We start from the raw sequence: 24,862 nt of genomic DNA, 5'->3' as shown, positions 1-24,862 counted from the left end.
ACTTCAAGTGTAATTTCCAAATTATTTGATAAATAGATTAAATTTTGATGAATGTTTTGTATTCTGTAAAATTGGTCAGGCATGTTAAATTTTATTTAAAAATTATGTTGTATGCTCTGAAATCCATAAACTATGATTGGGAAATTTATGAAATCTGTCTTTATATATATGTATTCTCAGCATGGCTATGATCTATTCTGTTCTATTCTGGCCCCGCCAATGGGGATTATACGTTGGACCAGTCGACTTGTAATCTGTGAGGAACCGATTTCGACACCGCGCCACCGGTGATTAGAATAGTGGTTTCTGGACACCTTTTCCACCGGTGACTAACAATAGTGGTTTCTGGCACTCTGTGCAACCCATGCCACTGGGTTACGGGGCCGTAGCCTATCATGTTGAGATTCTGGTATCTGAGTTTTTGGAAAAATGATCATAAATTTTGAAAACAGTAAAACGATGTTATTTATGATTTATTTCAGTCATTATCCTGTGTTTTGATCTGATATGCTCTGACCCCACTTTGGGGTATTTTGTTGCTTACTGGGCTAGTGTAGCTCATTATTTTATTTTCTCTGTTTTTCAGATTCAGAGGCTTGATCGCACGGGATTGGGGAGTGCGTTAGATTTTTCGATGATTTCTTCGATTATGGGCATTTTAGTTAAATGAGTTTGGACATTTGAACTATGTTGGCATATGCTATTTTGAAATTTTGTAAGGCCGCTTTTGAACAATTTAAATAATTATGTCATCTTTGAATAGCTGTATCTGCTTTGATATGATCTGCTGCCTTGCGCGCCCGTGCGGCCCGCCGTGCGGGCGTGCGGCGCCTGCCGCACCTCGGGCTCGGGGCGTGACAATAAAAGTTGGCTTTTTTAGTTATTTTTTTTGCCGCATAAAGTCCTATTCCCACCTTCATGTGGAATTGATTATGTTAGGCAATCATTTTTTGATGGTTCAGTCTTGGAACAAACCTCATCTGTTTACTGTAGGAATTTATATCAATGAACATAGTCCACAAGTCATGGCACCTTTATTAGATGGTTTGTTGTGACAAAAAAGTGTTGCCCATACAAACTGGTTAGTGCTGATATAAAGGTTGTTCAAGGTGGTAATGTCGTTATTTATTCTCAAAATTAAAGGCTGTGATTCTATTTGGAAATGAAAATTCTGTGATCGATGCCTACTTTTAATTTGTCATCTTACCTTTGCTGATTTAAAATGGAGGAAGAGTTGTCCTGGGGGGAGGGGTGAGTTGGGTTGGGGTTAATTGATGTCCAGGTGCAACATCCGAGACAAATCTTACATAATGTTATCTCTCTGTAGTTTTCAGAAAATGTTTTTGCTTGTACATAATTTAAATTTGCTTTGAGCATTCTGTCAACTCTTTTTGAAGTTGCAATCTCGTATTTGAATGTGCAGATCACTCTTGTGCCTCCAACAGGTGCTCAGCAGTCCAATGCTACAACAGTGTAAGGGCATTCTCTTGACAGATCATGATTTATAATGTCCATTTGGGTAAACAAATTTTAAATGTAGGCCTTCAGCTATTGTTTCATTTGATAGGTCTGCTTCAGGTTACAAATTCTAATTTTTACATTATATCTGGCTACATATCTGGCATGAGCAAAATGTTCTTATGTTTCCATTGCTTGGTGTTAGTTGCGATATGCAATAGTTTCATTCTTTCTTTCTTTTTATTTTTTGTTGATGTTTAGACTTTACTTCTTAGCTAGAGAAAGAGTGGTGAATTATTTCTGAGCAGACAATGACTGATTCCATTGAACCAGGAACATCATTTCTCAAGAAACTAGTAAATCTATCCAATAGAATGCTGAAGGCTATACCAGCCTATAGAAGCACCCGAAAAACTAGTACAATTTTTTTGGCTAGTTCTGGTTCAGGAAGTTCTTTTTTTGTCTGCTTCTGCATCTGGTGCTTCCGACAAATAATTTTGAGTTCAGCATGTTTAGCATGACTAGTTAAATTTGAATGCCTGTTCCATAAAGGGATAAATTCAAGTGAAAGAAACATTTTATATAATGGAAATTTAAGTGAACTATTTTTTTTTGTATTGCAAAGATATAACATTTATATATAATATACTTTTTCAACTTCAGTTTTTTGAGGAATCATTAAACTTGGTAATTTTGAAGCTTTGCCTACTGAATTCAAATATTTTCCTTCATCTTTTAGTACAACTCAGAAGCAAAATTAATTTCCTCATATTTTTGAGATTAAGTGGATATTTAGTCAAAATGCATGTAGTTATTGAGCATTATATTTTGTTTAATATTATTTTTGAGAAATCTTTTGTACATAGTTGTTCATGTAGTCTTTATAAACTACAATAGCGGCCTTTTTGTAGTCGACAGCCTGTCAAGTGTCATGTATTTTTTTTTAATCTTTCCCTTTTTTTTTACTCAATAATAAACGGAAAAACTGTTGAAAATATCTTACAGCCTATGTACTAAACTAGATAAAGAAATGCCCTCTATCTAGTATGATATTAAAGACCAAAATCTAACATAAAAAAGCATCTGATTAGCTTCCATCATATAGAAAAAGGTATTTTTAAAGTCAAGCTGATAGATTAGTTATCTGGCAGTGTAAGAAAATGTCCTTACTGCCATGTTTTTGAGTGAGCCAGAGGCCACAAAGCAAGACTTCTAATGGTCATTTGAGCTATCCAATGATTCTTATTGTTCTAGATCCAAATTGAACATATAGGGATTTTCATTGATTGAAGGAGGGCAGGTTCTGCTGAAGTGACAGTGATCTAAGATTTCTTACATTTGACTGGCCAAAGATCATAGATTTGCCTTAGAAGCTTGACTAGTCCCACTTTTGTTGGGAGTCTTGTAATATCTGTTAGAAAAGAATCCCTCAAGGTAGTAAACATCTAAACTTTTGTAACGAGATATGAGATAAGTAAGACACAATGATGAAAAAAGAAAAAGATTTGATGCAGACATGGGGTGTCTGGCCACAATAACTAATAGTAATCATCATTCATTTACATAGGCACTTTTTAGCTCCTTTGTCACATCCAAAACTACAAGTTCCATTGCCTTTCTTGAATCTGATCGTTTATGATAATCACTGTCCATTTTCTTTCAGAAATTCAATATTCTATTTTTGCATTTGAAACGTTTTATCATTTTCCTTCAGAAAGATATATGCAGAAGGGTATTGTTCCATGTATGGTATTTGTGGGCGCCGCGGTGATGGAAAGGTTTTGAACTGTCCTTATAATGTCCCTTCTATGAAGGTACTTGGTAACACATTGTGGTTATCATTTTATATTTGTATGCAAGATTATAGTTATATTTGTGCTGCTAAGTTATCATTTTGACATGAATATCTGGAAAGGAAAACAAATTAACGGTCTTCTTTTTCTTTCTATAAAAAAAAGGTGCGTGGGCTGGTGTTACTGCATGTGTGTTCAACCTTTTCTTCCTAAATTATTAGGTCTTAATGTATCTGTAACCTTGAGTAGTATAAAGTTAAACTGTGATTGGACCTCTTGATCTGTAAAATGTTTTCTTTTTTCCTTCTCAGCCAGATGAGTTGTTGTCCTTGAAGATCCAGAGTTTGTGTCCAACAATCACTGGCAATGTCTGCTGCACTGCAGATCAGTTTAGCAAGTTGTAGAATCAATGAATGTTAGAGAACTAGAACTACTTAGGTCAAGGTATAGCATTCTTCAAATCATGTTCTGGTGGAATTGCATCTTATTTCAGGACATCAAACTGCTAAAATAGTAAAAACGTTAAGTCATAAAAGATCATAGGGTTTTTGCATATATTCCCTTCTAAATATGCAAAATTGCATGAATACCCTCGTAAAACTACTATTTGCATGTATATCCTTCTTCTTTTTTTGCATATGTACCTGTATTATTTAACGTCATTAAAAAATAGACGGTTTAAAATTAAAATGACTACAATAACCTTATGGGTAGATATGCAAAAAAAGTTATAAGGGTATATACGCAAATAGTAACTTTCATATTTAAAAGGGTATACATTCAAAAAATTCATTAAAAAATGTCAAAACTCAGCTGAAATTTTCTAAGTCTTTTATGATTCAGTTGGATTGATAAGTCAAAAAAAGATCGAGTCACATTGTTAATTTTTTTTTTATGATCTTGGCTCAGTCAAGTTGGAATATTAGGTGGTCATTTTGGTAATTCTATTCTTCATTTGATTTTGATATAATTATAATTATTGAATTTATGACATCTATATATTCGTCATTATTTTTAAAAGATTGAAGCTGTCAAATTTGAATTAATTATAGATGCTTAGATTAGTAAAATATTTTTTAGTGATTTGTAAATGTTGAGTTGTTTGTTTTTGAGACGAGAATTTCGTAAAAGTTACATGATTTATTCTGTAAGAGTTGATATTAACATGATTTAATTTTATTTTGTTATCTTTTTTATTAACGATTATCTTTACTGGATTTTGATTATTTTTTATTAGATTTTTTTGAAGTGTATACCCTCCTAAATATGCGTAATTGCATGAATACCCTCGCAAAGTTGCTATTTGCATGTCTATCCATATGAAGTTTTCTTTTTGCATGTATACCCATAAGGGTATTTTAGTCATTTTAATTTTAAATCATTTAATTTTTAACGGCGTTAGATAGTATAGGTACATATATAAAAAAGAAAGTAAAAGAAGGGTATACATGAAAAATAAATAATTGATGAGGGTATACATGCAAATAGAAATTTTACGAGGGTATTCATACGTTTTTATATATTTTGGAGGGTATATATGCAGAAAACCCAAGATCATATGTATCACAAGGAAACATAATAGGTAGACAACAAGGAATGGAAAAAAAAAATGAACAACCTTTTTGTATATACACTTTGATTTTTTTTGGTGGGTTAGCTCAGCCCACGGCTACATTAAATTATCTCCAAATAAATCCTCCAATTACATCCTCCAATTACATATTTTGGTACTGATTCTAAGAAGCAGGGTTCGTGAAATCGTCCTGAATCGGACGGTTCCGGTAGCTTCGAGCCGTACCGGCGACTCACCGGTACAGTTCCGGCAATGAAAACGAAAATCGTTGCCGGTACCGAAGAAGGAGAAGAAAAGAGAGTGCGAGCGGGGGAGGGAGGGAGATGGAGAGGGAGGGAGGCGGGCAGACGCTGGCAGAGGCCGGCGGAGGGTGGCGGGAACGAAATAGGGGAACCGACCGTTGCCTCCGCCGGCCCTTCACTGGCCTCCTCCATCGTCCGCCTGCCTCCTCTCTCCCTTTGACACGGCATGACGCGGTCCCGTACCGCCTAGTGCCATCGGAGAACTAGTACGGTGCTCAGTATCTGTTCCGCTGACCTTGGTAAGAACACAGTTACATCTACCGAAGTTCAAAGACCAACCGGCTGGAGTATTGCCTTCGTGTATTATAGTTTTATATTTGTTCTCTTAAAGTCTATTAGTTTAGCAATGACAATATATATCTGAAATGAGAAGTCAATCTCTCAATGTTGAATATTGTCTGCTAGCATACTTCCCGGTCCTCTTCAATTGATATATTCTTCTTCCCTTGTTTGATCAGTTGGTGTGATTTCTTTGAGTTGTCTATGCTTTGCAGTATGTATTTGTATTCAGAGTTCTTAAATACAAAAAAGGCAGATATAAGCATTGTGTTAAAATATTTGAACTATGGATGATAACCAAATAAGTTTTGCAGGTAAGAATAAATCACAATTGGTGCACATTCTACCTCTCCTTCTGTCTTTATTGTTATAGAAAAAAGTGGATTTATTTGAAGTCATAGCTTCATTCAAAATAATCAGTTCTGATATTGACAGAAACATGCTTGAACTGAATTTTTATCAAAATTGGTGTCATGTTCCAGTTTGGTAGGATAAGAATTCGACTTCTCAGAGGATAAATATTGTTGGGTTGATTTTAGTCCATCACCTAGGATTATCCGCAACCTTTCGGTTTGAACTAATTTGGGGTTACTGCTTAATTGCAAGTTCCGTCCATTGCTTATATTACTTATATAGTTGTCTTTTGTTGTTTTTGAATACTTTGATCCTCTTTTTTCTTTTTGCTGTTATTTTTTGTGTAATACCCACTTATTTTTCATGTGATATCTTTTGCAGGCAATTCCTTTTCTTGTGGGATGCCCAGCATGCTTGAGGAACTTTTTAAATCTTTTCTGCGAGCTCTCTTGCTCTCCAAATCAAAGCCTTTTCATCAACGTGACTTCTGTGATGAAGGTCCTTTTTCTTTATACCCATAGTTTATTTGTAGACAAGGATTTAAGGTTATGGCTTCCTAGTAGATAAACTACTTAATAGTTAACATCTGATTGTTCTTTGTGATAATTTATTGTTCCAGTTCATGATGTTAAAGATTGGGTTCGCACTGTTTTTCCTCCCCTCACCCGCTTCTTTTTGAAGTGAATGGCATTTATATATGGAATAAATATTGGATTATGATTAAATTATAAATAACTTCCTACGATGTACAGTCATATATATACTTTTAAATTGCTTTCTTATGTGGTTGCAGGTCAATGACAGTTTGACCGTTGATGGCATAGATTTTTATGTAACTAGTCAGTATGTAGAGGAGTTATTTAATTCATGCAAGGATGTGAAATTTGGGACTATGAACACTCGTGCAATGGATTTTGTTGGTGCAGGTGCTCAAAATTACAAAGGTGAGAAGTGCCAAGGTTTTATGTCTAACTCATGCATGGTTGCAAGTAGGACCTAAAGTTCATCTATCTTTGTAATTGCCTTGTCTATCATGCCGAATGAACTAAGCAGAGTAAGAGAAGAAAAAGTATGGATGCCCTTTGGCCTAGGGATATTTTTCATATGACAGCGACATAATTTAATGAGGGAAATAAATTTTTTAACTTTTGAACATGTTGGTTTAAATTGTCTATCAATTATTGCTAATGCTTACATAACGTAAAAATGATCATATTACTGTTCTCATTGTTGAGTTGAACCAGTAAGTTGTTGAAGATTTCCCTTGTACCTATTCTCTTCGGATGTTCTCTCTTGGTCCTGCATTATTTTATTGTATCAGCATGTGCTATTTACGGTGCTGTGTTATAACTTTGATCTCAAGTCATGCCATCATTGCATTGGTATCTTGATTTATGCCCTTACATTTAGCTGGATAAACAATTTCTAAACCTGGGAAGTTGTTATCTTCACTAGCTTCTTTGTTATGTTCAACTGGCGGAATTGTAAATCTTGCTTCTATTTATGGTTGGTTTAACCTTATGCTTCTGATTGCTTTTCCAGAGTGGCTTGCATTTGTTGGTCATCAAGCAAATCCCAATGAACCTGGTTCACCATATGCAATAGCCTTTCGAACAAATCTTAATGATTCAGTCAGGATGAAGCCTATGAATGTTACAGTTTATTCATGTGGTGACCCTTCTCTTGGCTGTTCATGTGGTGATTGTCCTTCATCTTCTGTATGCTTTGATTCTGCTTCACCTGCTCCTCATGAGAAACAAGCTTGTGCTATTAGAATTGGTTCTTTGAAGGTATAACTTATCTTTCCTCTGTTGCTTTTTGATGTGATAAAATCTGATGACATTTGTTTCCTTAGGTCATTGGGATAATGTGGAACTATCATTCTGTGCAAAGGATAATAGGCAAAGTAGTAAGGTACACCGTCTCAGTACCGGGCCTCCTACTGTGCCACACTATTGCTGTATCAGTATGTTAAGATACGTAGATGGTTCAACATATGGAGTGTTGGTACGCTCCCATACTATGTATTGGTACCGAACTGGTATTGTATGGTATGATGCTCCATATCGTCCGGTTCGGTACGTTATGGCGAATCTTGCAAAGTAGTATATACATGCATATCGTGAACTGAAATAATGCATATCGTGAATTGAAATAATGCATGGATTAATTAATCTTATTATCATCTTTCTTCTTGTAAAAATGGAAGACCTTTTGAAATATAGCGGGATCTTATTATTAGGGAAGGAAATTGGTCCCATTTGTATACCCCATCCCCCACTTTGGCGCCCCCCCCCCCCCCCCCCAACCAATAAAAGAAGAAAGGGGGGAGGGCGGGGGGGGGGGGGGGGGGGGGGGGCTCACCTTGGTTGCACTTGTTATCCAAGTTTTGTATATGATGACATCTGTTTCTTTAAGTCACTGGGATAATGTTGAACTATCATTTTGTGCATAGGATAATAGGCAAAGTAGCAAGATATATCGTCTCAGTACCGAGCCTCCTACCATGCCACATTATTGTTGTCGGTATGTTACGGTATGGGGATGGTTCAGCGTACGGAGTGTCGGTATGCCTCCGTACTATGTATTGACACCGAACCGGTACTGTATGGTATGTCCCGTATCGTCCGGTTCGGCACGGTACGGCAAACCTTGCAAAGTAGTGTATACATGCATATCGTGAATTATAATAATGCATGGATTAATTAATCTTATTATCATCTTTCTTGTAAAAAGGGAAGACCTTTTGAAATATAGCGAGATCTTATTAGTAAGGAAGGAAATTGGTTCTATTTGTATTCCCCATCCCTCCCTTTGGCGCCCCCTTCCCGCCCCCCCCCCCCCCCCCCCAAAAAAAAAAGGGGGCCCTCACCTTGGTTGCACTTCTTATCCAAGTTTTGTATTGATCTCAATACCTTTCTACCTCTTTATCTTTGCCTCAATTGTGATCTTGATCCTTCAATTAATCTTGATTTCTGAATCTTGCTCTAGATATATTACAATCCTCATGCAATACATGGGAATGGACTAGAATCCCTAAGAACAGCCACACATGGAGCCTTTGTCCTAAGTGTCAATATTACATGGTGCAGACATGAGAATCATATTTAGATGTATAGTCAAGTGTCTGACTCAGTAAGAGGGAAGAAAAAAAGAAGATATGTGAATGCTTAAGATTGATGTAGGATGGAAGGAGGAGAGGGAAGAAAAGGGAAGAACGGGAGGGAAGAAAAGGGAGGAAGAAGGAGAAGAAGAATCAGAGGTAAGGCCAACTCAATATTCTCAAATCTCAATAATACAGAACTTGGGTTCTTAATTACATATTAGTGGGTATTTATAAATCCAAAATCCTAATAAGAGTCCATGTAGAAATAAAATATTGAAGTCCTCAGAAAACTCTAGTCTTAATAAAAATAGAGTTCCCAATAAAAATAAAATTCTCTTCTTTTCAAATAAAATAAAATTAGCCTAAATAAAATAGAATTTTTCTAATTCCTATATTTACGCCTAATAGTGGTGTGCCTAGATCTCTTATAGAATGATCCGTCAAAGATACTATATTAACAGAATTATTTTTATTTATACCTTTACATATTATTTGTTTAAACATCAATGTCTTTCAGCATATTTGTTTCTTGTCCAAACTTCCCAGTTGACCTAAGGGTATAAGAAAATTAACATTTTTCCAAAGTTGATTCAACACTTACATCCTCGACCAATTTCTAGTGTCAAATTGGAGAGTGAAAACTCATTGTTGGAAGAGTCCAACTGTTGACCAATTGCTGAAAGCTGCAACGAAGGAACTTCATTAGTATCCAAGTTTCTGACATATATCCAATTCATTATGAAGCTGGATGTGTGTGCCTATGTAAGATGTCAAATCACAACCTCAACCATGACTAGATCTTATCATAATGTTGACCTTCTTGTCTAGGATCATACCTTGTTTCGTGAACATGAGGTAATAATTTTTGGCCCAATCTTTTTTTGTAGCTCTTAGTGCAACAAATTCCTTACTAAAGACTTAGATCCACTTCTTCATGAAACTTAAAGAAAAAGTTAAATCTTCCAAATCACTTACTTTGGATGTCCAAAAATACATGTCTTGATTTTCTATTTCAACAATCTCAATAACTGTAGGTTGATTTATTTCAATTCTTATCTTATTATAGACCGAGTCAAATCCTAGTCTCATTTCTATTGCAGGTTGATTTATCACTTATGCTTTAAGTCATAACTTAAACATTCATTCCAATATACCAGTAATATCCCCAATTCATTTGTTAACTAAGATCCAAATCTAGTGCTACTTCAAAGCTAACTTTGTTTCTTGATCGAACCGGGATCCGTATCGGTCAAGGATCGCCGAACCGGTACCGAGTGCTGTACCGGTCAGCTCCCGATACAGTTTGGTACTAGTTCAGACTGAACCGAACCGGTATTGAACTGGTTAGTGTCGGTTCACGCTTGACCGATACAGATCGGTATCGGTTCGGACCAAACCGGTACCGAACTAGTTGGTGCCGGTTCACGCACCGGCACCCTAATTTTTGTTTTTGGAGTTCTCTCTTTTCGATCTTTTATGAATTTAAGTCTAATTTGATATTTTTTTGATGCTTTCTGATGTTTCTAGGATTCCAGTTTAAGCTAGATGATGCATCTTATTGCTTTAAAATGATATAAATCATAAAATGAACAACATAAAATATCTTCAAACCAAGATACAATCAAATTACATACTTTTAAAGTCCAACAGACATACATAATGATATTTAAAATCGAGTCGAGTGGCGATACCTCTCGTAGATATCCAAATCATCAGCATAATCAGAAAGCACATCAACCTATCCCTCTGTCCAAGCGATATTGGAGTCTTATATGTTCATCTCATAAAGAATGCGTGTCGAGTTATAAGCACTTTCGGATCTCTCGCTGAAGTTCTAGCTCTGAGGTGTTCTTAGTTGATAATACGGCTGTAGAGGGGACCATCCGACTATGCCGGTAGCAAAATCCGACCCGTGAGATGCTCTGAGGTACGTAGGATAGTAGCCACCGAGTCTGAGTCGAACCGGACGGAACCGGCTAAAAATTACCGGTTTCGGCTGGAATTATTGAGGTTCCGACCCCTATGGGGTTGGAACTATTTTCCTATAGCGAACAAACTCGGTATGGGACCGGGTTGGCTCGATTCGGCTTGAACCAAGCCGTACGGCCCGGTTTGATCCGGTTCGGCCTAGTTCGGCAATCCTTGGACTACCGATCGATCGGCGGGCCGGAACTGGCATACCAATTTTTTTAAATGTTTTCTAGTTTGATTAATTGGTAATTGATTTTTTCAACTTTTACAATGATTTTAAGTATAATTTGATATTTTATGATGTTGCTATGATCCTGGTATAACTTAATGATGCATTTTGTTGTTTTAAAGTAATACAAAATATAAAATGATTAGTAAAATATTGTATGTTACAAGAAGCAATATGAAATATTCTAAAATCAACTAGTGAGGTAAAAAATATAAAATAATATAATTAATTATATATATATATAATACAATAAACATACCGATATCTAAAATTTCATCGAGTGATGATGCCTCTCGTAGATATTCAGATCGTTAGCATAGTTAAGAGGCACCTTAGCCCATCCCTCTAACTAAGCTGCATTGTAGTTTTGTATGTTCATCCTATAAGGAACGTACTCTAGGTTACAAGCACTTTCGGTTCTCTCGCTGAAGTTTTAGCTCTGAGGTGTCCTCTGGCCGATAGTACGACTGTAGAGGAGCTCATCCAAATATGTTGGTAGCAAAATCTGACTCGTAAGATGCTCTAGGCTGCGTAGGGTAGCATCTAGACGATGTCTCAAATACACCATATTTATATCCATATTTGTATGGGTTATAAGCTGCATGTGGCTACGGATAGCAGGATCCAATATACAACTCGGAATTTGATACATCTATTTTTTTTTGAATTTTATTTTATTTTTTTATTTTTCAATCCAAAAATTATTTAATTTTTAAAAATTATATATAATCCTACAATTAAAAATTTTTATGTGATCGCGTAGATCATCCATAGATTTACAACATACATAAAATTAAGCCAAAATCAAAAATTTTAGTATGATCTCTTCTTATTTTGCAAATTTTAAGATATATTTTGGTATTTTAAAAAAAGAGAAAATGATTTGACTACTGACTGCATGAATGGATGAATCCCTCCGGTCGACTTGCCAAGGAAGATAATTAGATAGGGAAGAGGAAGCATACCTTATTTACGGTCGGATTCTTCTTCGATCATGCTGAATCAACGTGTCTTTCACCGTGGGGAAGGGGGTTATTCGAATAGGTAGCTTCTCGGGCCTTCCTACCTTTAAACCAGAAGGAAGAGAGAGGGGAGGGGGGTTGGTTCAGAACCGATCCGACTTGGTGCCAACCATTTGGTTCGCACCAGTTCCGCATAGAACTGGCTAGTTTGGATCGAGTCCGTGTGGTTCGCGACAGGTTCTGGCCGGTTCGCGATCGATTCCAAAAAAAAAGGTGAACCGACCTGGTCCCCTACCGGGGCGGCTCGACCCGATTTGGCCCGGTTTGGCAAACCTTGTTCTTATTAAAGTTATAATTGAACTATTGGTATAAGTTTCAGTCTATACAATTCTTGATCTTATTTTTTATCATTCTTTGATTGACCAAATGTCTTTTCAAATTGCTTGAAAGTTTATACTAAAGATTCTTTTGCTATCATTTATTACATTATACGAATGTTCACTCAAATTGTGAATAATTGGATTTAGGAGCCAAGACAACCATATGATTTTAGGACATGAAAATACTAATAGTGTTATACATTTTTGATGCTGGAAACCTAACTCACGATATGATTTGGGCAAGGTCTGCCGAACTAGTATCAGGATCCGTACCGGTTGGCGGGCAGGTCATTACGGTACTAGTTCGGTACCATACCAATACGTGGTACCCAAAATTCTTTTTTTAAGTTTTTTAAATTTGATTAATTGGTAATCAACATCTATTTTTTTTAAGTTAATAAAGTTCGATTATTTTTCAACTTTTTCAATGATTTTAAGTATAATTTGATGTTTCTATGATCCGGTATAACCTAAATGATGCATTTTGTTGTTTTAAAATTATACAAAATATAAAATAATTAATGAGATGTTGCATGCAACAAAAAGCATGACATTTTCCAAAATCAATTACTAAGGTAGAAAATATAAAATAATATAATCAATTACATATATTTAAATTACAATATACATACTGATATTTAAATTTTCGTCGAGGGGAGATGTCTCTCGTACATATCTGGATCATTAGCATAGTCAGGAGGTACATCAGCCTATCCCTCTAACCAAGCAGCATTGTAGTATTTTTCTTTATGGTTCCATTCCTGCAGGTTTATTAGGTATATCAGTTTATCAATTATTTAAAAATAGCAAATTTTTGTTACAATTAAGATAATATTTTTTACCTTAGAAAATGCATTTAATTTATCTAATACATAGTGCTAATTTTTTATATTTATTTATTTATTTATAATAATTTTTAAATTAAAAAATATGTTTAAATACCATAAATTCAGAAAAATATGTTTTTTACTTCAAAAAATACTTTTGAAATATGTATTATGTACTATTTAATTTTTTATGTATTTTTAATTATTTTTAATTAAAAAAATAACTTTTGAATCTAAATTTTTTAAAAATTAATTTGATCTCAGATCCATATAGAACCCTATTATGGATGCTACATATATTGTTCAGGCCCATGGGTATGCATCAAAGGCTACTTATTTCTTAATTTTTTTTAAAATTTAGGCTTAGACTCCTATCTAAATGATCACATCAAAACTTAAATAAATGCACAACAAATTTAGCTAGAGAATAGTTTGCATGCCCCAAAATATGCTTCTGATTTTATATTTTTTTTGAATTTTATTTTATTATTTACTATTTTATTTTAAAATAAAAAAAATATATTTTTAAACTTTAAAATTATGTGTAATTTAAAAATTAAAAATTTTTATGTGATTCTATAGATCATCTATAGATCTACAACATATCATAAAATTAGGCCAAAACCAAAAATTTTGGCATGATCGCTCCGTATTTTGCAAATTTCAAGGTATTTTTTGACGTCCAAGAAAATAAAAAAAATGAGATAGGGGAGAAGAAGCATATCTTATTTAGGGTTGGATCTTCTTTTAATGGTGTTGAATCAGCGTGTTTTTCACTATGGGGAAGGGGGTCTTTGAATAGTTTGGAAAGGCTTGAGAAACTTCGCGAATAGGGTTCGTTTAAAACAAAAGAAAGAGGGGAGGAAGGCAGGTTCGGAAACAGTTCTGGTTCGCACCGGTTCTGCACGGAGTTGGCCGGTTCGGACTGAGTTTTTGCGGTTCACGATTGGTTCCAGCTTGTTCCGACTAGTTCCTATCAATTCGGGACCGGTCCGGGGTGTTCCTATCGGTTTGGGACCGGTTCCGGCTAGTTTGGAGCCAGCTTCAAAAAAAATAGGTGAATCAACTTGGTCCCCTACCGGTTCGGCCCGGTTCAACCAACCTTGGATTTGAGGTTCATACAGTTTACTATAAGATTCAATTTGTCTTGATGTGTTAATGTCAATATTTGTTTGCCCCAAGGTCCGCCGTACCGGTACCGGTCGGCGTACCGGTGGCCGGTCGGACTCGGACCGGTACGGTACCGGTCCGGTCCGGTACGTACCGGCTGGTACCGGTCCCGTACCGGCCGGTACGGGCTCCGAACTGGCCGGTACGCACCCGTACCGGCCGGTTCGGATAAAAAATCGGGAAATACCGGTTTTTTATCCGTTCTCGTACCGGTCCACTGCCGGACCGGTACGTACCGGCCCGTACCGGCCGGTACGGGCCGGTACGGCATTCCATGGTTTGCCCAGTTCGGCCTGGTTCGGCAAACCTTGGATTTGAGGATCATCCAATTTACAATAAGATTCAATTTATCCTGATGTGTTAAGGTCAATATTTGTTTTGATCTGAAAGTTACATGATGACCGACAACTTAGTTAATCTGTCTGCTTTGTTACCAGATCGGCTCTAGTTCTTCATGCTTACTCTAATATCTAAAATAATATTTCATAAAAATATAAAATAATATAATTAATTATATATATATAATGCAATAAACATACCGATATCTAAAATTTCATCGAGTGATGATGCCTCTCGTAGATATTCGGATCGTTAGCATAGTTAAGAGGCACCTTAGCCCATCCCTCTAACTAAGCTGCATTGTAGTTTTGTATGTTCATCCTATAAGGAGCGTACTCTAGGTTATAAGCACTTTCGGTTCTCTCGCTGAAGTTTTAGCTCTGAGGTGTCCTCTGGCCGATAATACGACTGTAGAGGAGCTCATCCAAATATGTTGGTAGCAAAATCTGACTCGTAAGATGCTCTAGGCTGCGTAGGGTAGCATCTAGACGATGTCTCAAATACACCATATTTATATCCATATTTGTATGGGTTATAAGCTGCATGTGGCTATGGATAGCAGGATCCAATATACAACTCGGAATTTGATACATCTATTTTTTTTTGAATTTTATTTTATTTTTTTATTTTTCAATCCAAAAATTATTTAATTTTTAAAAATTATATATAATCCTACAATTAAAAATTTTTATGTGATCGTGTAGATCATCCATAGATTTACAACATACATAAAATTAAGCCAAAATCAAAAATTTTAGTATGATCTCTTCTTATTTTGCAAATTTTAAGATATATTTTGGTATTTTAAAAAAAGAGAAAATGAGATAGGGAAGAGGAAGCATACCTTATTTACGGTCGGATTCTTCTTCAATCATGCTGAATCAACGTGTCTTTCACCGTGGGGAAGGGGGTTATTCGAATAGGTAGCTTCTCGGGCCTTCCTACCTTTAAACCAGAAGGAAGAGAGAGGGGAGGGGGTTATTCGAATAGGTAGCTTCTCGGTCGGATCCTTGTTACATGATGACTGACAACTTAGTTAATCTGTCTGCTTTGTTACCAGATCGGCTCTGGTGCTTCATGCTTACTCTGATGCTGATCTTCAGGTAATCTTGTTGATTGACATTCCACCATGAGCTTCTATATCATTTCTCTAGAGATTCTTATATATTGGAAGAGCAAGAAGCTAGACATGGCATCTCCACTGTAGTGCTTAGGCAGTGTATTGTTCCCTAACTTATGCTGCTGTGTGGAGATGGTGATTTGTTTGTCATCTCTTGCAAATGAGTGTTGCCTTAGCAATTCTTCTCTCTTATGTCGTTAGCTCCATTATTTTAATCCATACTGTGGATAATCTAGTTTTACATAAGTGGACAAAACATATTTAGGTTGATTGCTGCATTTTGCCGCTAATTTTATCCTTGTACCTTTTACTCATCTCCTATGTTTTTCAAGAAGACCCATACTGCCATGCATTCTAAAGATTTTGTTAGCAAATCCTTGCTCATTGATCTGATGTTAATTTGAGCAGTAGAGTCAAAGATAATTTATACCCAATTATGTATGCCATAAGTTATTTCTATTTCTATTGTCGTCAGAAACAATGCATAGGGGCTTGTTACCATTGTAATTGTGTATATAGATGAGAGTGAATTTGCCCCTAAATGTGAGTCCTGCAACATTGTGCAAGCATCTGACTATCTTTCCTCAAATTTTGGACGTGATTCAGTTACCACTGAATACTGTAAGTTGATTTCAACAATTTAATGGATCTCTAACTAACAAGGATATAACTAGGTCTTTTGTCAACAATGATGCTACATGGATGATATATTGGTGCAGTCCAACGAGGAAACTAGTCAAGGGTAAATCCACCTCCCATTTTGAGCCTGAAACAGTAGAATTGTTATGCTGTCCACTTGAATGCCTTTATCTAAATAATATATAAATTTGATAGTTTTGGAGTGACAAGTCTACATTTTATTCAGTAACACTAACAAACGGTTGGGACACTTGGGACAATTAACTTTACACAGTTGACATCTGAAACAATAGGTATTCTTGGGATTTTGTTTGTAAAACCATTTGTAAGTTTACATCTTTCTACCTCATTTTTTTCATATATAATAAATGTTATGATTTTTTTTTTTCCAGTAAAAATTCTGTAATTTGTGATTCATTTTAGGATTGTCTCATCTGTTGTCCTTTCTGATTTAACACATTTATCTTTTGTTGCTGGCAGGTCAAATGTTTGGATGTTTCATTAGCAATTTTGTATTTTCTCTTAGTTTCTGCTTTTTCAGTATGGTGTTGGTTACACAGAAAACAAGAAAGAACAGGTCCTTCTAGAACAAAAACTTTGGTGAATGTTATGGGTGAAAATGAGCTCCTTTCTGTTAATAAGCAGGAAATTTCTACTCAGGTTACTCAGGTGCATATTAATTTATATTGTAATTTTTTGTATGTTTTGCTCTCTTGATTAAGGTTCGCTGTCTCGCTTCCAGACCCCATACCATCCTATTATAGTGTTGGTTCGTACCAGTTTGGTTCGAGACTATGTACCATTTTGGTACCAATACAGTACGGTACCGATCAGTACGATGACCCTTGCTCTTTTTTATCCAACGATCATAGTGCTGTTATTGTTATCATTTTTTTCTCTTTTTTGCGTTTTAGACGATATGCTATTTTGTACCTGGAAGTGTTATCAGCTTATCTCCTTGCCCAGTAAAATATTCAGATTTCAAGTGATTGCGTTTTCCCTTTTTCGTCTTGTTGCATTTGTGCTTTAAAATCTTTCATTTATTTTTCTTAAGAATTTGTAAAATTGCTCGTTGACTAAAAATTTAATTCTTTATAATCGTAATGATAATATTGATAACCTTATCTAGCTTGTTCTAATGTTTACTCTGCATTGCCTTCTTTAGTTTTTATCTTTTTTTTTTTGGTTCTGCAACAAATTTATCTTATTAAATGTTGGAGTCAATGCCTCCAGAGTAACCAGACTTGACTTGGTTCCTTTCACGTCAAAATTTTAGACCTATACTAAACCCCTTGGCTAATAGGGTTGGGTTTGGTCAGGTTCTTGGAAATTTTTTTGTGACCCATCTGGTCATTCATATTGGGGCAAATCATGCATGACCCAAACCCAACATATGGTATTCAGGTTCAGCTTCGATGCAAGATAAAAGAAGAGCACACTATTCATTCTATTTAGAAGGAAAATTAATAGTGATGGGATAACCAGTGGATAGAACTAAGAAAGGATGTTGGTGTGAAATACTTCCACTAGTGTTGTTAACAAGGATGCAGTTCAAGCATAACTGAGCCATCAACCTATAAATAATATAGCCTCAATATCTAAACTCCAAAGCCCAAACCAAGACATGGCAACGGGATGTGATAGAAAGGTTAGGTATTTTAAAGTCCCAAGACATGGCAACATGATACATGATAGAAACGTTAGGTGTTTTGAAGTCATGGTTCTTTAGCTTGAGTAGGATTGGACCATGCCCGGTCAGGCTAGTTCATCCAATTTTTGACCTATTTTATACATGGCTGGGATTAGAGAAAAGGAACAACCCATAGCCAAACTGATAATGGAAAAAGCCATTTTCAAATCTGATCAAAATATTGGGTTCAAGGTCCGCCGTACCGGTACCGGTCGGCGTACCGGTGGCGTACCGGTCCCGTACCGGTGGTGTACCGGTCCGAACCGGTGGCGTACCGGTCCGAACCGGTCTCGTCAATAATAAACTATCGGTACCGGATTCCACGCTGATCCGGTACCGGTCCCAGGCCGGACCGGTACGGCAGACCATGATTGGGTTCAATCATGCCTAAGTGTGGACTAGGTTGGATCATAGGTTGTCCCGACCTGTTTGTGAAACTGAAACATTGTATTGTTTTTTTGAGGATCTTGATGTTAGAATTGACTCGCCACCCATTCATGTCGAACTATTAGGTGGATGTAAAATCCAAAGATATGGAAAACCTATGCGAACTACTATGCTAGGATGCTTCAATGTGTGAACCGCTTAAGTCACATGGAATGATTTGCATATGTTAACAAATGAAGAGGTAAAATAAAAGGAAAAATAACTCTTCGATCTCTTTCATCTTATGGGCACCATTTCCATTTCTCACCAGATCTTATATTTTCCTTCAACCATCACCACGGTGGTTGATGCTGGAGAAGTTTAATCTCCATCTCTTCTATACTCGTGTCTCGTGGTAGCCTGATGAGGAGGCCACACCTAGAGATCTTGTTGTAGCCATCATTTTATTGTGGTAAACGCTAGAGCATACCATGCCATGGAAAGGAGAAGAACTTTGAAGATGAGGCACGACAAGAGGCATAACAGGCTCCATTGTAAGAAAAATTGAAGCAAGGTTGATGAGAGGGCGGCGGCGGCGAGGCATTAGAGGCAATGGAGGCAATATTGGAATGGAGAGGCATCATAGAGAACGGTGGGTGGCCTCTGTAATCCGTAATTTTACAAGACAACAAGGTGTTGAAGGGGGCTAGGTTATTTTAAGTTAGAAACATGGTTTGACCGCTAATTAGTGTTCAACTATGACTCAAGCGTCAAAATGGTTTGGATCGGGTTATTGGGTTCTGGTTATAATTCAAACGATGGAGACATTGGCATGTTCTCTTGTTATAATTAACATTCATATGTCAAAAGGGTTACCTGAATCAAAGAGTTGGAATGGGAATTGGAGACTGGAAAATAAGGGACCATTCCTGTTTCATTTTATGCACACAAAATGTAGGACTGACGGGAAAAGAAAGGAATGGTAGTTCCCCATTTTGATATCTTAAGTTTGTTTTACTTACAATAGAAGTAATTGTACATTAATTTTTTTATTATACCTTGGACTACGGAATAGCACCAAATTAAAGTGACAACCAATATAATGGTTTTGGATGCCTTCTATTATAAATTTCCATTTTGTTAGTTTCATATTAGTTTATTTGACATTCTATTGTTTTATTTGAGTTAATTATCCTTTTGGTCCTCCAAGTTTAGTTCGTGTTGCCCAAGGTGACAACCCAAGTGGGGGGGTGAATTGGGTTATTCTGAATTTTTGGTGTTTTAAATGTTTTCTTAGTTAAGTGCGGTGGAAGCTTTCTTAAGTTACTTGTGTGAACTTACCCTAGTGCAAGAATCAAATATAAAGCAAGAATAAATACAAGAACAAGCACAACACAAACAAGACAATGTATAGTGGTTCGGTACACCTCAAGCACCTACATCCACTCCCCAAGCCTTTTCTTGGGAATTCACTATAATCCCTCGGATTACAGTTGGATTGTTTTCCGGGATCACAATCCAAAACCTTTACAATTTGGTTTTTCGGGATCACCAACAACCTACACCATTGGTTTTATGGGCGCACCAACAAACCTATACCGTTGGTTTTACGGGCTCACCAACAAACCTATACCGTTGGTTTTACGGGCTCACCAACAAACCTATAATGTTGGTTTTACGGGCTCACCAACAAACCTTACGACAAGAATAAAGAACAAGAATCTAAAGCTCCTAAATGAGCAAATAAAACAATTATAAGCTACAAAGAAGAGTTTAGAATATAGTTATCGCTTTAATAAGGCTCTTCTTTTCTTTGTCAAGATTGCTTCACTGTTCAAGGATTGGTGGAGCTCTTAATGTCTCTTGGAATCTGCTCAACCACTTTCTTTTGGCTTTTGAATGAAACAATTGAATGAAGCAAGGGTTTTCTCTTGAATAGACTTGATGATTTTCCAAAGCTTGCTTCCTCTGAATACTTCCTCTTAAATACTTCTCCAACCTCCAAATAGTCCTTCCGGACCGTTGGATTGAAGAAACTAGCCGTTTATAGCCGTTGGGAGTCCAAAAAGCACTTCTGCACAACTAGCCGTTATGCTTCTGCCCGTGCGTGGGTCGACCCAAACTTTTCTGGGGTCGACTCAAACCACTGTTCATCAGACTTGGGGTCGAGTCAACTTTCACTGGGGTCGACCCAACTTTCACTGGGGTCGACTCATGCTACATTGGGGTCGGCCCTCTCAGGAAACACAGAACCTTATATTTCAGCCGTTTTTCACTAGGGTCGACTCAACTCTTTTTGGGGTCGACTCAAGGTTGGGTCGACTCAAGTTCCATTGGGGTCGACCCTCTCAGGGATTCCAGAGACTTGTTTTCTTGAGGCTTGAAGATGGGGTCGACTCAACTTTCACTTGGGTCGATCCAAGTACTGTTCATCCGTGCCATAAGTGCTAGAATGTGCCAGAATATTTCTAAAACGTGCCAGGGTCGACCCCATCTCTTCTAGAGTCGACTCCTACTCTGTGCCAAGTGTTCCAAAGGCGTGCCACTTCGTTCCAAGGTGTGCCAATGTATCGGGGTCGACTCCAAACTAATTGGGGTCGACTCTAACCATGTTTTTTTGCACTTTGAAGGTTAATTATGCATATTGAAACAACAATATGATATTCCAAGCAAATTACGATGTATGGCACAATAGAGTTTCATACCCTTAACAGTGGAAATTACCGAATTGCCCTTTTAGGTATTTTTAACGTGAAACTTTGCCAAAATGGATTCTTGAGCTTTCTACAATTCTCTATTACAAATTATATCTCGTTATCAATTCTTGAGAGTGGTTTTGACCATTTATTCTTAATGTATCGTGAATGTATCGAGGGTGTGTCATTTATTAATGATGTATCGAATATTTCTTTCTTACTCACTTATGTACTGGATTAATTGAGTTAATAGCATTAGCACTTCCATATGGCCTCAATGGCTTTGTAAGCATCAAAATAACACTAGGATCCTCAATCTTCCTCTTTTTGATGATTACAAAACATTGAGTATAAACAAATTGATATTCATGTGAGAAGTAAGGTTTAATATATAGGAAATGCTTTTGGTGTAAAAGTTTCAAATAGTCCAATTTAGAGAATGTATCAATGAACCAAAAGCTCCCCCTATCTTATCCAAGTAGAATGCCCAATGAATTTTAGCTTTGCTCCCCCTTAAAGCAAGAGTTTCAAGCTATGTATCGAGGCAAGGAAAATCTCTATGATTATGTGCCAGATTCAGATTTTCTCTTTGTCAAATGTCTCCCCCTTAAGTGTATAATACATGTCTCCCCCGTAAGTATACAATATATACCTTTTATATTTTTTTCCTTATACAGTCTTTGTTTATAGAATTATCTTTCTTATAGAATTTGCTTCTAGTTTCTCTCTTATACTTTCTCCCCCTTTTTGTCATCATCAAAAAGAATGAATAGCAATGGATAGTATTGTAATGACACAAAGACACTAAATCTAGAAGACACTAATCATAATGAACGTGCTTCATTATGAGCATATACTCAGATATTTTTTCCCCTTTTTGACAACATAAAAAAGATTGCAAAATAATGAAATATTAAGCACAAGATAATATTTCATTCATTGCATGCCAAATTATTGCAAGAATATGAATTATGTGACTCAAGACAATACTGTTAAGGCAAGATAATGAGCATAGGTCAGAGCCAATTAATATAGTTTTAAAATTATGATTGGATCGCATCAAAATCAAGGATGAAAAGTTTGGCTTTAAAAATGAGACATTTAAGATGTGAGCCAGAAAAATCCTAAATATAGATTCCAAAGATAGTTTTTAAATTAAGTGTAAATAGAATTTTTTTTAAGTTATTTCAAGGAGTATCGAGAATGATATTCAATGAAAGCACGAATGAAAATCCAACCTCTTTTTTTTTTAAAGATCTTTAATAGCATATGAAAGTTTTTTCATAATTTTTTTTATTATATTAAGTATATAGCAATATGAGAGCAATCTAATTAATTTTCAGAGTATAGTATAAAAACAGATAAAGATCAAAACTTATATACTCGAAAAATATAAGATCGTGTTAAATCATTAATTCTTAATAACTTAAAAAAATAATTAGGGCACAAATATCAAAACATGAATTTCATGCAATTTATGATACATCTTAGAGCATATATAAAGTCCAAAGCTTTGAAAGTTCTTTTAGAGCTCTTTTAAAGACTTTCTTTTACTCCTTTAAAGATATAGCATCAAAATCAATTAAAATAAATTGGTTCAGGATTGAAATACCAAAGTGCAACCCAATAAGAACTCATAAGTAGATCCAAGATAAATTTTTGATACTAAGACAAATGGAGTCATTTTCAATTAATTTTCAGAAACAAATGATTTACCGTTGAATATAGATGGAAATACAACTTTCAAAAGATATTCAATGAAGCACAAAGTTTAATACAACTTTACATTTAGTATTCTTTCTCTCATCTTTAGTTGTGAATTTACACGATTAAGTTCTATATGATCTCTTCCTTTGAAATTTTCTTTCTTCCCCTTAATTAATCATTCCATTTAAGAGTTTAGAGTTTGAAGATAATTTTCAATAAAAAAATTGAGTATTTAAAGCTCCCCCTCAAAAGATGTATTTTTCTTCAAACTCTCTTTTCTTTTATGAATTTCAGATTTTAATGTGAAGCGTGAATAAAACTGAAATTCTATAATATCAAGAATGTAGAGTGATCCAAAATTTTTCAAGATATATAGCAATCACTCTTTTTAATCTTTCAGGAGCAAATTATGTTTCCTCTTAATTTTTTTGAATATGTATGGAAATATTAATCAGAAAATAATTCTTTTGAAGCTCAAATTTCTTTCAAAAGTAATTACATTTTCTTTCCTATAAGAATTATTGGAGTGAGTTGAAATATTTTAAGCTTTAGGATCATTAACTCTCTTCTTAAGAATAGCTTTTCTTTTTAATGATAGAAGCATTTAATTATGCAGGAGTGTATATTCAAAATATTAATTTCTTAGTCATAGCTTTTCAGCAATATATATATGAAGCACGATAAATCTTTTTAATATCAAAATAATATCATATATTTAGAAACATTTGTTCGCAATCAAGATCATTGAAGAACACATCATTTAGACCAATTTCAGCACACTTATAAGATAAAAAATGATATGTTTCAGATGCGTATCGGAGTAAACAATCAAGGTATCAAAATTAATTCTATTTTTCTTAGGCTGTAGTTTTTATCTAAGAATCATAGTAAATTATTCTCCAGCATGATGCAATCTTTGAAGCATATAATGAAAATTACAAAAATGCAAAGATATAAGCATTTTATATGGAGTTTAAACTTTTATACTAGGTCATATTCTGAATTTCATAAGAATTTTCAAGAAGGCTTTCAAAATTTATAATTTGAGATATGTATCTTCTACATTGTAGCTCATTTTAAGTCATTAAGATTGAAAATATATATTTCAAGCACATCAGAGCACATTCAGAATCTTTATTTTTAATATTGAGTTTTGGTACAAATTGGAGAACATTTAACATGTATCAGAACATTATGTGCCAATGTTAGGCAAGATGAAAGATAAATCAGAATTAATTCATTCTGCCTAATTTGCAATTCAGATTGTTCTTTTTTTTATTATTATTTTTAGCAGATATTTACTAAAATAAAATGATGTTGTTGGTAGAAACATGTTTCAATTAAATTATCTAGGCATATAGCATTACAAATTATATTTGAATAAGATCCTCAATTTATCTGAATACTGAAAACTCACAATTCAAAACATCATGCCACATGCAAAACATAATATGCATACCATTAAAGTATTAAGAACAAGTATGTCAAGGATCAAAATCAATTCTTTTCAAATAAAATTTCCCTTATTTAAATACAATTTAGCACTGATTTTATCCTTAAGGTGTGTTTTCAAGTGATTAAAACTTCATTTGGTTTTTCACAACCTTCTTATATATTTTCATTTATTTGTCATTCATTCCCCAATTTTTTTTTTTAATTTCTTTCTTTAACCACTCAATGAACATTTTGATTATCTTCATTTGTTTTTCGATTTTACTTTTCTATGCTCTATATTCTATTTGCTTCCTATCCGGTGAAGTTGGAAAAGGCACGAGGTACTACCACTAGCCTCCCTCTTGTGCCGTCCTTAATATATCCTACACCGAATAGTTGGGTCAAATAGTGTCGGGTACTACCACTAGCCTCCCCATTGGCACCATCCCTATGATGAGCAATATAGA

At 35.4% G+C, this 24,862-nt stretch overlaps 1 protein-coding gene across 1 annotated transcript in view; it reads left to right on the top strand.

Moving 5' to 3' along the window:
* LOC103716598 (uncharacterized) overlaps nt 1–24,862 on the top strand; it is a 281,358-nt gene that overhangs the window by 67,700 nt on the left and 188,796 nt on the right. The window contains exons 16-21 of the mRNA XM_089923826.1: nt 1,424–1,473; nt 3,173–3,272; nt 6,141–6,257; nt 6,553–6,703; nt 7,302–7,549; nt 16,983–17,171. Of these exons, the coding sequence (XP_089779952.1) occupies nt 1,424–1,473; nt 3,173–3,272; nt 6,141–6,257; nt 6,553–6,703; nt 7,302–7,549; nt 16,983–17,171 (855 nt within the window). The remainder of the gene's footprint in view (nt 1–1,423; nt 1,474–3,172; nt 3,273–6,140; nt 6,258–6,552; nt 6,704–7,301; nt 7,550–16,982; nt 17,172–24,862) is intronic.

This window comes from Phoenix dactylifera, chromosome 6, assembly GCF_051530095.1.
Source record: "Phoenix dactylifera cultivar Ajwa chromosome 6, Ajwa_hap1_PhDact_Kaust_v1.1, whole genome shotgun sequence".
Taxonomy (NCBI): Eukaryota; Viridiplantae; Streptophyta; class Magnoliopsida; order Arecales; family Arecaceae; genus Phoenix; species Phoenix dactylifera.
The sequence above is the reverse complement of the archived record's forward strand: the minus strand, read 5'-3'. Positions and strand labels throughout refer to the sequence as shown.